The sequence below is a fragment of the Anneissia japonica genome, unplaced genomic scaffold (assembly GCF_011630105.1).
Source record: "Anneissia japonica isolate Jap-2015-1 unplaced genomic scaffold, ASM1163010v1 scaffold287990_len610157_cov183, whole genome shotgun sequence".
NCBI lineage: Eukaryota > Metazoa > Echinodermata > Crinoidea > Comatulida > Comatulidae > Anneissia > Anneissia japonica.
Genome location: NW_022743371.1, coordinates 15,579 through 30,037, shown reverse-complemented (window position 1 = coordinate 30,037; position 14,459 = coordinate 15,579). Strand labels below are relative to the sequence as shown.

General features: G+C 34.9%; 1 protein-coding gene across 1 annotated transcript in view; it reads left to right on the top strand.

The window, feature by feature from the left end:
• LOC117119459 (phosphatidylinositol phosphatase PTPRQ-like) overlaps positions 1–14,459 on the top strand; it is a 23,731-nt gene that overhangs the window by 5,390 nt on the left and 3,882 nt on the right. The window contains exons 6-22 of the mRNA XM_033264293.1: positions 276–581; positions 2,072–2,356; positions 3,942–4,250; positions 4,405–4,716; positions 5,399–5,722; positions 5,987–6,277; positions 6,694–7,011; positions 7,167–7,478; positions 7,954–8,271; positions 8,515–8,826; positions 9,534–9,848; positions 10,093–10,404; positions 11,106–11,429; positions 11,672–11,962; positions 12,479–12,760; positions 13,520–13,807; positions 13,958–14,202. Coding sequence (XP_033120184.1) covers positions 276–581; positions 2,072–2,356; positions 3,942–4,250; positions 4,405–4,716; positions 5,399–5,722; positions 5,987–6,277; positions 6,694–7,011; positions 7,167–7,478; positions 7,954–8,271; positions 8,515–8,826; positions 9,534–9,848; positions 10,093–10,404; positions 11,106–11,429; positions 11,672–11,962; positions 12,479–12,760; positions 13,520–13,807; positions 13,958–14,202 — 5,144 coding nt within the window. The remainder of the gene's footprint in view (positions 1–275; positions 582–2,071; positions 2,357–3,941; positions 4,251–4,404; positions 4,717–5,398; positions 5,723–5,986; positions 6,278–6,693; positions 7,012–7,166; positions 7,479–7,953; positions 8,272–8,514; positions 8,827–9,533; positions 9,849–10,092; positions 10,405–11,105; positions 11,430–11,671; positions 11,963–12,478; positions 12,761–13,519; positions 13,808–13,957; positions 14,203–14,459) is intronic.

Genomic DNA, 14,459 nt, shown 5'->3' with positions numbered 1-14,459 from the left:
AAAATCACTCAAAACGCACTTATTCCAACAATAACATGAAGCGCCACTGATAATTACTTCGGTTTTTTAAATGGCGCTATATAAGTTCTTACCTTATTATTATTATTATATTTATTTGTTCTACATATAATACATAATGCCACTTAAGACTTATTCTTGCTTTCAATAAGCAAGCAATAAATGTCACAATGTATGTATTCATGTATGTAGGTGTATTTTATAGGAGTCAGTCATTATGTACAGTATAATCAAATGTTTTGTTTTCCATTTTTTAGAACCCGGTGATATTACTTTGAGAAATTCGGTGATCTCTTCTCCTGATAGCTTAACTTTAACTTGGAATATACCCAGCAACCCTGAATGTATTACTTCATTTAATGTAGACTACAAACTGATCAACTTAGATCAATGCAACGAAAGTGTTACTACTGAAACGGAAAGCCTGCGATTTTCAGCTACTGCAACTGAAGGTGTTTTAAGCAACCTGCTGAGTCATTCCCTATATAGACTGTCTCTCTATGCAGCATTAGGAAATGAAACTACCAATCCTGTTGTAACTGAAGCAAATACTTCAGGATCAAGTAATGGAATTCAAACAATTAATCTAAACAATTTTAAGTTGGTAGATATAGCCATAGTCCCTATATTTAAACTAAAAGAATGTCAGAACGTTATAATAACGTTACAATTTTGTGATAAAAATGTTATTTTGTAGAACCATATGTACGTAATTATAGCCTAATTTCTCAACCTCACAACATTTGAAAGTTCCTAAAAACTTTGTTTGAGCGTTATTTGTGACATACCTAACCATAACGTTTGCGAACGTTATAAGAACGTTTGTGTTTGCCAGCAACATTTCAGAAATAATGCATTTCTATTATATTCTAAATATCATCAACCAGGTCATTTATTGGCATAAATTTTAATTTTGCACCTGTGAAAAAAGGGAAGTAGAGTACCATTTTCTTGACAAATTCGTTAGAGAATCAGCTGAATGCACTAAATAGTGGAAACTCCGATGTAGACGAAAATTTAATTACAATTTGGTTTGCAAACCTCGCCCGCCAGTGCCAACCTTCATAACAAGATATTTCAATATATTTCATAAGGCATTTATTAATCCGATTGACTGAATTGTTTACATTAACTAATAGCAAAGTGCACTCTCTCCCTAGAGCAGTCGAACAAGTAACGTATTTTTATGAGAATTAATAATAATAATAATAATAGTGTAGTTTTATATAGCGTACATATCCATCTAATGTAAGATGCTCAGGGCGCTTGAAATGTGGACTAGGAACTCGACCAATGACTTTCTTCGCCCCTAAGGGTCCCTTCGCGTCTGTGCTACCCGGTAACCCGGTACCAGCAACTCTCATCGTCCACCACAGGGGCTGTCTGTTCCAGTACACCGGGGTAACTCCCTACTCGTCTCGAAGGATGTACAGTACAGGGTTCTTTATAGTGCACACTAGCCATTGTATACACTGGGCCTATGGTTTATAGTCCTTATCCAATAAGACTTGTTCTACCTCCAGAACCATAGGCGAGCGTGCCGTTCGAACCAGCGCCGATATTATGGCTATGGCTATAGCTTGCGGCGTCCCTGCTAACCGCTCGGCCATTCGACTCACGCCCTGCTTTGAATAAACGCCTCCCTATCAGTGGTGTATCTAGAAGTCTTGGTGTCCCCTGGGATCCCCGGGACCAATTCAATACTTTATGATCACATAAATAAATAAATAAATAAATAATAACACATTTTGACTCATTCTAATTAGGTGTTGTAGTTCCACATTTACAGTAAAATTAAGGGGCGAATATTAAATAAATAAACGCTCCCTCGAATAATCGCCCCTTTAAAAATTGCTCTTAACATTAAACGCCATGGGCGTTTATCCGGTAATCCATAGATTATATTTCTTTACCTTAGTTGACAAAATTAATCAATTTAAATATTGAATTTTATTGTTAATTAAATTTAGATCAAACCAAACAGAGAAGATGCACTTATGAAAAGTAATGCTTTTTTATTTTATTTATATTTTCTATTATTTTGTTATTCCAGGACCATCTGGCCCACCAATAGCTGTTTTGATTCAAAATCTTCAACATACTGAATTATCTTTCAAATGGCAACCCCCAGAATGCGGAAAGCGCAATGGACCCATAACAAAGTATACATCAATTCTCAGAAACTCTACATATACTAACATTAAAGAAGTGTCGAAAATGTCTGTTACATTCTCATCATTGCTGCCATGTACCGAATATACTTTTCAAGTGAAGGCTCTAAATGGGGATTTGGTTGGCCCTTTGAGTAATGTGCTGCCGGTGCAAACAGCTCCACAAGGTATGCCTGCATTTAACTATCTAATCCATAGTAAGTGAGTGGGGGACTGGAGCCGTCTAAAGCTCACGATCGGTCCAAGGACAGCACCTCGGTGGGAGCCTATGGGCTCAGATGTTCTAGCGTTTTCAAGTCTCATTGATTTCAAGGAATACATTTATTTCCACACTACGTTTTAATAATATTCGTCATAAAAAGTGTTTTAATTTGTGCAAACTAACATAATACAAAAATATGATTTATAAAAATTATATTTACTGATTAGATTAGCAATAAAAAACAAACTTGAATTAGTCACTCTAATCTTGTCTCTTTGCATTTACTTTTAAAATTAATCAAGTTTTTTCTTTTTCTTCTCTCTTTGAATATTGTAATTTTGTGTAAGTACTATTTTACAGTCATATAATATTTTTAAACGAAATCTTACATGTTAATTGTTATCTAAACTCTAAACACTAATTTTAATGTTTTGAAGTACTTTTTTACCTTTTAAACCTTTTAACTTTCTCAAATTTTGAATTTTTATGTATTGATGTTGTTTGCCTCTTTTATTTTTTTTATTATTTGTTCTTGTTTTTGTTATAATAATTATTTTTATAGATCTATTATTTTTCATAATATTCAATTTTTTATACGGTATTTCATATACTTATTCCATGTTAAGTTGAATTGTATTGCTTGCTTTGTAATTGTTTTATGTTTGAGGGCCCCTTCAAGTCAGCATAATAAATAAATAATAAATAATAGATAACATAATTATAACATTATCAAACATCAAAGCAGTATTGTGAGTGGAAATATATATATATCTACCGTCCAGCGGTGACTCCAGAAATTTGCCGACAAGGTGTTCGACATGTACGACGGAGGGGTTCGAACCAAGGGGCCAAATAAGGCTCGGTCGTGGTCCCGAAATAAAAAAAAAACCCCTTATAGGGTTCACTGGGAGAGTCTTTATGGTTAGTATGGTCCAAATTGTGCTTTTAGACCACAATATTACACATTGGCAAACAAAATAACGTTATTTTGATATACAGTACAAGTTATTATTTTTCAGGGGCGGATCCAGAGATGTTCTAAAGGGGAGACGAAAGGAGGCCAAAGAGGGGTGGGGCGATCGAGGTAACACCTCCCTAGGGGGTCCGAGGGCATTCCCCCGCGAAATATTTTTTTTTATAGACTCCAGAAAATAACCTGTGAGGCTTCTTGGGTAATCAAATTTTTTTTCTTTCTTTCTTGTTTACTTTTTTTCTTATTCGACTTTCCCCCCACCCTAAATCCGCCCCGGTTTTTTTTTAAAGTTTTGCCGTCGGACGACAGTAGGTCCAGGCCTGTCCGACGGTAGGTGCTGCTACCGTCTAATTGCGATCAAACAGGACTAGGAGTTAGGAATCACACTTAATAAGCATACTGCAGATTTTTATTTCACAAACATGAAGGTGATTGTTAACACCAAGTGTACTAGAAATACACTTTTAACATCAGTTCATATTTTGACAACTAGGAAAAGCTAGCTGTATGTTCTTTTTTTACATACAGACATGATAGTAAGCTTAGTTTTCACTCTTTTTGTATCACTTTGTCTCAGAACCTGAGAATGTTACAATTACTGGAGCTATTAGATCCCTTCTGGTTAGGTGGAAATTTCCGGCTAGTCAAGGCTGTGATATTGACTTTTACAAGCTGGAATATCAAGTTGAAAATCCAGGGATGTGTGGTGAAAATTTGGAAAGTGTTGGAAGATCACTGAATACAACAAGCACAAGCATTGAGATTCGTAATCTAGAAGTGTTTTCACAATACTCAGTCACAATCCGTGCTGTTATTGGTCAGGTTGGAAGAACTAACAACGTTGAAGGACCGGGGACAAGTTTAAATGGCAGAACGGGCGAAGAAGGTGGGTGCAGTTTTAGCATTTTATGTAAGAAATGTGATTATATCATAATATGGAAGCATTAATTAACCAATCAATTCTTTTTTTCTGTTATTTGGAGAATACATGCAATGTATACCTGACATTTTAAGACTCATATTTTATATCTTACTAACAGAACCTCTAGTGGGTCCAGAGGACATACAGGCAATAATCAGTCAAGAAGCCACAAATGATACTCCAGGTGAAATTGAGATCAGCTTTGGTTCGGTTCCTTGTCTACAAAAAAGAGGAGTAATTATACATTACAAGGTACGAGTCATCGATGGAGATGGAAATGTATTTGGAAATACCATGACAGTTGTTGTGTCACCTGCAATTATAACAGGTGGATTCCCTTGTGAATCAGTAACACCACAAGTAGCAGCATGCACATCAGCAGGATGTGGTGGATTTAAAAATGGTTCGTCCATTACTATGAATCCTGCAGGTAAGAAGAGTTAAACGGTATTTATTACTACAAATTTGACATTAATAATACAATTTATAGTTTGATATTCTTGTTAATCTAATAATTATAACAGCCTGTTTGTAATGAAAATATGCAATTGATCTGATTAGTAATAATTTGATGAATATGAAAATGAATAAATATGAAAATACAATTAATTATTTTCGGAAATTGGTTATGAAGTTTGCATTTTTTATATTTCATGCATTAACGTTGTGATTTATCATTGTTTTCATTCATTTAAACAATTATTCAATCGAGTAGTAACATAACAAAACGTTTTTCTTTTCTGTATACGAAAGTAGACACAATTTTATTTGATTCGAATTATTTCTAAAAATAACAAAACTTGCCTCGAGATAACCCTTTACAAAATATGTTTTGCATGTATAAGATGTATAAATTGATGCTTCAGGGTCTTTAGTGGCCCAGCTGTGTTGTCACCGATATGGGTTACCATTAGTTTTTATGCATGGCTTGTAATTCATTAAATTGCATGTGAACATTTTTATAAATACACTTTCTGAGTTTAGTACTAAATATGTAATACATTATGCGAATACCAATTTGATAATTATCTTTATTTGTATTAATATACCCATGGAACAGTTAAATTACAATTTAACTGTTCCCTGATATACCAGTGTGATTTTCATTTCAGCTCCTGGTAAAGCCTCTGTTGATGTTAAAGGTCTATCATCGGAATCTAATAAGCTTTTCATATCTTGGTTAGCACCTGAGGTGGTCCATTGCCCAATAGTTGAGTACAAGATAGAGTATAGACTTACTAATCTTGATCAGTGTCAGGACCAAATTAATGCATTTGAAGTAAATGTTGTAAATCATACAGAAACACAAGACGTCTTATTAAACCTTGTACCATTTAGTACCTATGAAGTAATTGTTTCTGCTGGAGTAGACGGAATGAATGGTAACATAATATTCACTAGGGGTCAGACTGATTTTGGCAATACAACATCCACAGGTTAGTACATTCAAATATACATGAAAACTGTCAAACTACTTTAAAAATTTTTGTTAAAGAAAAAAAAAATGAAAGTTATTCTGTCTATGTGTTTAACAGGTTGTCTTGTTATTCTTTAAAAAGAGAAAAGAAAGTGTTAAAATTAAAGTTATATACCATGAACTATTAATCTATATTTAATCTATTTATAAAGGTACAAATAAAAGAATATTAGTACCTTTACTATTGGTGAATATTTTATAACTACTGTTTGACTAATTTTAGATCCTACTGCACCACCAGAAAATATAATTAACCACAAAATAGAGAATGCACGATCACTGAATTTTACATGGGAAGAAATTCCATGTGGTCACAGGAGAGGTCAAATAGTAAAATACAACTATACTCTAAAAGTGGGTTCCAGTATTGTGAGACAAGATGCTGTTATGGACAAGACTGTGATAATAAGAAACCTGATTCCCTGTACCTCATACTTATTCATGGTGAGCGGCAGACGTCCTGAGGGCCAAGGCCCAGACAGTGACAGTATTGAAGCAAGAACAAATGTTGAAGGTATTATTTCTTGTTTAATTCTAAAGGTTGACCATTTAATAAATGCAAGTTAAGTTTGGTAATTATATTGGTAACAATGAATGGTAGGCCTAAAGTGAACTAGATAAAGAAGGTGTTCAAATGATTGGGCGATTTTACAGAAGGTACGGAGAAAGAAGAACTATTGACGAGTTTAGGAATCGGTGTCGACAAGTTGATAGATATAAACATTTTTCAGTTCCTCCTGTCTTCTACCGATTACAGCATTGAGACTTTTTGTTTAAAGCACTATATAGATCTATGCACATCACGCCATTATTGGCATGGTGATATCATATTTCACTAAAAATATGGGCATATTACATTAATTTTGATAGTTGGACAGAGAGATGTTTTTAAGAAATATTTTCAACTTTGTTTGTTTCACTTTGACTCAGAACCTGATAGGGTCCAGAATGTTACAGTTACTGGAGCTAATAGATCCATTTTGGTTAGGTGGGAAGGGCCAGACACTGAAGGCTGTGAAATTAACTTTTACAAGCTAGAATATCAATTGGAAAATCCAGGGATGTGTGGTGAAAATTTGGAAAGTGTTGGAAGATCACTGAATACAACAAGCACAAGCATTGAGATTCGTAATCTAGAAGTTTTTTCACAATACTCAGTCACAATCCATGCTGTTATTAGTCAGGTTGGAAGAACTAACAACGTTGAAGGACCGGGGACAAGTTTAAATGGCAGAACGGGCGAAGAAGGTGGGTGCAGTTTTAGCATTTTATGTAAGAAATGTGATTATATCAAAATATGGAAGCATTAATCAACCAATCAATTCTTTTTTCTGTTATTTGGGGAATACATGCAATGTATACCTGACATTTTAAGACTCTACTTCTATATACCTTACTAACAGAACCTCTAGTGGGTCCAGAGGACATACAGGCAATAATCAGTCAAGAAGCCACAAATGATACTCCAGGTGAAATTGAGATCAGCTTTGGTTTGGTTCCTTGTCTACAAAAAAGAGGAGTAATTATACATTACAAGGTACGAGTCATCGATGGAGATGGAAATGTACTTGGAAATATCATGACAGTTCATGTGTCACCTGCAACTATAACAGGTGGATACCCTTGTGAATCAGTAACACCACAAGTGGCAGCATGCACATCAGCAGGATGTGGTGTATATGAAAATGGTTCCAACATTACGATGAATCCTGCAGGTAAGAAATATTTCTTTCCTGCAAAGATGACATTGATCATACAATTTATAGTTTGTTATCGTTGTAATAATTCAAATGCTATACCAGTCTGTTAGTGGTAACATTAATATATTCTTCATCTGATTAGCAATAAATGATAAATATGTACAATCATCTGACCGACATCGAGGTAATGCGGAAGTACGTAGGTTAACCATTATACCTCCATACGTAAACAATGCCACATGTTCAAAACAGCTAAAGATCCAAGTGTATAACGACTTTATAAGTCATTATTTTTCCTCTAAAGCGGAATATGGAATTATATTCTCTTCGTTAGATGGAGACTTCAATGAAATATTCTGTTACAGTTTTTCAGACCGGTAGGTTTCTAATCCCATACGTTTTTTAAGACACTCTCTGAGTCCATTGTGCCTATAGCCTTTGAAATAAGCGTTAATATAGATACTATTTTTTTTGTGCCACTTTGACTTAGAACCTGATAGTGTCCAGAATGTTACGATTACTGGAGCTAGCAGATCCCTGCTGGTTAAATGGGAAGCTCCAGCTACTCAAGGCTGTGAGATTGACTTTTACAAGCTGGAATATCAAATGGAAAATCCAGGGATGTGTGGTAAAATTGTTTTGAGTGTTGAAAAATCGCTGAATACAACAACCACAAATATTGAGATTCGAAATCTAGAAGTGTTTTCACACTACTCAGTCACAATCCGTGCTGTTATTGGTCATGTGGGAGGCACTAACAATTTTGAAGGACAGGAAACAAGGTTATACAGCAGAACGGATGAAGCAGGTGGGTCAAATTTTAGCATTTTCTGTAAAAAAAAAACATTAAAAAATAGATTAATCCATTTGTAACTACAATGAATTTAGATGGATCGTCTAGTATACCGTAACAAATAGGATTATATAAAAATATATAATGATTAGCTTTTGTAATGTGATTTATTATGGAAACATCAATCAACAACTTTTTTCTTTGTAATTTTGTCAATACATGCAAGTGAGACTCTAATTGAATATACCTTAATAACAGAACCTCTAGTGGGTCCAGAGGACATACAGGCAATAATCAGTCAAGAAGCCACAAACGATACTCCAGGAGAAATTGAGATCAGCTTTGGTTCGGTTCCTTGTCTACAAAAAAGAGGAGTAATTATACAATACAAGGTACGAGTCATTGATGGAGATGGAAATGTATTTGGAAATACCATGACAGTTGGTGTGTCACCTGCAATTATAACAGGTGGATACCCTTGTGAATCAATAACACCTCAAGTGGCAGCATGTACATCAGCAGGGTGTGGTGGATTTGAAAATGGTTCCAGCATTACGATGAATCCTGCAGGTAATAAATGATAATTATTATCACAAAGATAATTCAATTCAATATATTTACGGTCCGAAAGTTATCAAGGGCTACTATTCACAAGTATGATATGTAAATGAATACTCCAAATTATATACACACACCCCACACTCACCCCCCAAAAAAATTAGAACAAAATTGTAAAAGTTGGAAACGACTGTGATGAGTTTGAAAGCTGGTTTGAGGCTCTACACCATGGTTAAAGCGGTTAATTTCACTCTAAAAAAGTAGGCCGGATCAAACTTGAGGGATTATGAGAAACTAATTGAGAAGGGAAAAAAGAGTTCAGAAAGTGAGAAGTACGGCCTTGGATGTGTAGGTTAAACTATGAGAAAGTCTCAGTGTGTTGACGGTGAAAGAGAAGAAAACTATAAAAAGAATGTTCAGGTGATTTGGTGATTTTAAAGTGGGTACGGAGAAGGAAGAAATTTTGACGAGATTCGAAACAGGTGTCACTGTCAAGTTGATAGAAATTAAAATGTAACAGTCTCCCTGTCCTCTACCGACCGACGCCCATGGCTTCGAGACTTCAGTATAAAGCGGTATAAATCCAACTACATTACATTATAATGGGCACGATATCATTACACTAAAATATGGACATATCACATTAATTTTTATTTGTCATATACAATTTCATAGTGTTTTAGGGAATATTTTACACTTTTTGTGTCACTTTAATTTAGAACCGGATAGTGTCCAAAATGTTACGATTACTGGAGCTAGCAGATCCCTGCTGGTTAAATGGGAAGCTCCAGTTACTCAAGGCTGTGAGATTGAATTTTACAAGCTGGAATTTCAAATGGAAAATCTGGGGATGTGTGGTGAAAATGTAGGGAATGTAAGATCATTGAATACAACAAGCACAAGCATTGAGATTCGTAATCTAGAAGTGTTTTCACAATACTCAGTCACAATCCGTGCTGTTATTGGGCAGATGAGAGGCACTAACAAAGTTGAAGGACCAGGAACAAGTCTACACGGCAGAACGGATGAAGCGGGTGGGTGACATATCTGCATTTTTTGTGAAAATGTAAAAAAAAAATGATAGATTAGGTGGACCATCTAGTATATTTAAAGAGGTATTCAGTAAATTTGATTATATAAATAATGTAGAATTAAAGGTTTTGTAATGTGATTTTCATGGAAGCATGAATCAACCAATCAAATCTTGTTTTGTTATTTTGTAAATACATGCATCATATACTTTACATTTTAGACTAATTCTATATACCTTACAAACAGAACCTCTAGTGGGTCCAAAGGACATAAAGGCTATAGTAAGTCAAGAAGCTACAAATGATACTCCAGGAGAAATTGAGATTAGCTTTGGTTCGGTTCCTTGTCTACAAAAAAGAGGAGTAATTATACATTACAAGGTACGAGTCATCGATGGAGATGGAAATGTACTAGGAAATACCATAACAGTTGGTGTGTCACCTGCAATTATAACAGGTGGATTCCCTTGTGAATCAGTAACACCACAGGTGGCAGCATGCACATCAGCAGGATGTGGTGGATTTAAAAATGGTTCCAACATTACGATGAATCCTGAAGGTAAGAAGAGAAGTACTATTATTACAAAGATGATATCGATAATAATATTTATAATACGATGTATTTAGTGGTGTCTATGTAATCATATATTTGTGATAGTGTAATGTAATGGGTGTTGCTAGTAGAATACTTTGAATGAGATCAAGTACATAGGTTCTTGGTACTTGGCTGATTGCTGATTATTCAAAACCAATGCTACCTCTACTACAATACATACACGTGACTAAGCTCCAGGTTACTAATTTTAGATGTTACTATGAGTTAGAACCCTTTGAGAGTCGGGGTCAGCTCCAAGTGTATCTCTGTAACTTCTGAGATGTTTTTCTGTTCTGGCAAATAACAGAGATCAATATGATACCCCTTTTCTTATATGCATTTAAAAGAAGGCGAGATCTTCGAAAAAATACAAATCATATTGCAATGTTGGGATTAAACTCTAAACCGTTTTGCGGTAATGCTGCACTAATATACATTTGTTTTAGCATGATACTGTCATTGGTTGTGGAAGAGTCCATTTGGTAGTTGTAGGAGTGCGCATGGCTTGTAATTCATCAAATTTTATGTGCAAAATTTTATTATATTATAATTACAATTTACACTTTCTGATTCTAGTATTTGTGAATTGTGGTGCATTACATGAGCACTAATTTGATTATGCTTATTTATATTTATGTTTTAACAATGTTGTGATTTCATTACAGCTCCTGGTAAAGTGTCTGTTGACGTTAAAGGCCTATCATCTGACTCCAAAAGGCTGTTCATATCTTGGTCAGCACCTGAGGTGGTCCATTGCCCAATACTAGAGTACAAGATAGAATATAAACTCACTTATCTTGATCGTTGTCAGAACCAAAGTAATGAATTTCAAGTCAAAGTTGTGAATTATACAGAAACACAAGACACCTTATTAAACCTTACACCATTTAGTTCTTATGATGTAGTTGTATCAGCTGGAGTAAAAGGAATGGATGGTAACACAATATTTACACGTGGTAGGACTGGTTTCAACTATACAGCTACCACAGGTTAGTACAACCTGATTAAAATGAAAAACCAAATGTCCAACTAGTGTAAGCATTTTTCTAAAAAAAAAAATAACAGGTGGATTCTGAAGACAGATTGTCTTGTTGATTTTCCATAAGAGAAAAGAAACTATTAAATTAAATTGTTGTACCATGAACTATTACTCCATCCATAAAGCTAGAAAATAATTATTAATACCTTACTATTAGTGAATATTTTATATCTATTGTTTGAATAATTCTAGATGCTACAGCACCACCAGATAATATAATTAACCACAAAACAGAGAATGCACGATCACTGAATTTTACATGGGAAGAAATTCCATGTGGTCACAGGAGAGGTTCAATAGTAAAATACAACTACACTCTAAAAATGGGTTCCAGTATTGTGAGACAAGATGCTGTTATGGACAGGACTGTGATGATAAGAAACCTGATTCCTTGTACCTCATACATATTCATGGTGAGTGGCAGAGGTCCTGAGGGCCAAGGTCCAGACAGTGATAGTATGGAAGCAAGAACAAATGTTGAAGGTATTTTTCTTGTTTATTTCTAAAAGTAGACCACTTGGTGAGATACGTCTCTTCTGTTTCTGATGTGACAAATTGCATAACATTCTGTACATTCTGTTACATCAAGTGACTAGACAAAATCTTCTCGGCTAACAATATTACGTTATAGGTACATTATGATAACGTTACATTTTGGTGTTACAAACGTTATAAACACGTACTTAGAACCTAAGTCCACAATGTCATAACGTTTGAACATTCCTGCAACATTGGGAACCTTATTTTGTGACATACCAAACTAAAACGTTCGTGAACATTATAAGAACCTTTGTGTTTTCTGGGACAGTAAAGCAAACTAAGGAGTTGTGTATGAAATAAAAATTAAAAAAAATGACCTCAACAAATTAAACAAGTAAATATAGAATAGATTATCAATTCATTATAAATACAACTATGTGATGAGGAATAAACCAAAATAAAATACATACATAAATGTGTAGTTTTAGGAATCATTATAGTTTATTTTTATTATATTAGTCCCAGAGAGCGTAGAACATATTGTCGACCAGGAAACAACCTTGGTATGGGACAGACCTCCGCCTATGACCTGTGACATTTTAAGATACCACATTCATGCAAGTTTGATTGAAAGAGATCAGTGTCAACAAGTTGATATAAGTACAAATTTTACAGTAGAAGATGCTGAAGTAAAGTTAAAAATTTGGAAACCATATTCAACGTATCTCGTCAATATCAGCGCTGAAACAGATGCAGGACTTGGCCCGGAAACTACACACAAATTTGTAACTCCTGAAAAAGGTAAAAACTGAAGATTGATTGAGCAGAACACACTACTAGTATAGACAGGTATGGAGACATTCATAATTTAGGATTAATATGAGGATGCAAGCCCATAAATAGGGGATTTCTGTAGTTCGACCAAACACTCCTCTTAAAAGAAGGTGAAAGTAAGATGAAAATCACCATTTCTGAGACACAATATGGAATGAATGAATAACAGAGAATTTCAACCCCTCACCACCACAATAGGGCCAGGGCAGCCTGGGAGGCAAATAGCTACCGCGGTCCAGTAATAAACTACTAGGGGCTGTTTTGGGCTGTGAGAAGTGGACATGTTTCCACACTATTTTATTTACATGTGAAAAAAAGCCAAGATTATACATTTAACAATGTTGAATGATCGCATATCTTGAAGATCTTTTGGACATCATTGACATTGTATTCTTATAGAGTAAGTTACTGAAGCAACGTTAAGGCAGTGGAGCAAGCTTGAGGTTGCTACTGCATTCTATTAGAGGATATTTAATAACATTAATTATCACTTTGGACGCATACTTATGCATTTTAATATTGTGTATTGTTCTGTTATAATTATCTTCATTATCATTTCTACCTTGGAAAACCCCAAAAGTGCATTGGTCTACAAGCTATTGAAATATAAACCGATCTTTTACTACCTTTGACACCTGATTCTTTTTTTTTTTAACACCTGAAAAAAGTTTCAGGCCTATGGTGACGATGTTAATTAGTATTTTTATTAAATTCTTTAATATCTAGTTCCTGCTCATGGTCCAAAAGAAGTTAATGTCACCGCTGTGTCAGCCACAGGAGCCAGCTTTGCATGGTCTGAAATAGAATGTGGATATAGAAGAGGTCTCATCAGGGGCTACCAATTCAGCTTGCAAAATGCAGATGGCCAAGAACTTATCAGTAATGAGACAAGGGAGCGTCAGTGTGAATTTGACGACCTTACACCATTTACTAAATACATTTTCAGTGTAAAAGGTTTTAATTCCAAGGGTGATGGAAAAAACAAAGAATTACATATTACAACTGACGAATCAAGTAAGAATATCTTCTTACAGTATTATATGTTATATTTTATATTTTGTTATTTGTTTATTTTTTTTGCTGGTGGGGGTGTGGCGGTAACGATATAAATTATATGCTTATTATTACTATGACCTATATATAATTTTGGAATGTTTTTTATAGTTCCCTCTGTCATAGATAATGTCAAGATCCTTAGCACGGACTTCAAGTCATTCCGAATCAAGTGGTCAAGACCAGAGCCATCCAATGGAATAGTTATCGGATACCAGATCAATTACACAGTAATAGATGGATTGGAAAACAACCCCCAGTCAATCCAATATGATGTATCTGCTGAAGAGAGGAATACAACTGATCTCATTTACACTATTGGAAACCTTCAGCCAAATACTAATTATTCTGTTCAGGTAGTGATGGTTTTTAGGATAATGGGGAGAGTGGTTATGGAGTTAATGTCTATGGTGTTTGATGTTAGGGGTGGCAATGATGTTGGAAGTAGTGGTGTTGGTAACGCTGTGGTAGATGATTGCGGTCAAAATCCAGAAGCATTATAACAATTTCATTTTATCACCTTACTAGCTGCTGCTAGCCGAGCCACTGTCATATCTATAGCTATTACACCACACACACACACACACACACACATATATATCTGTCTCTTATA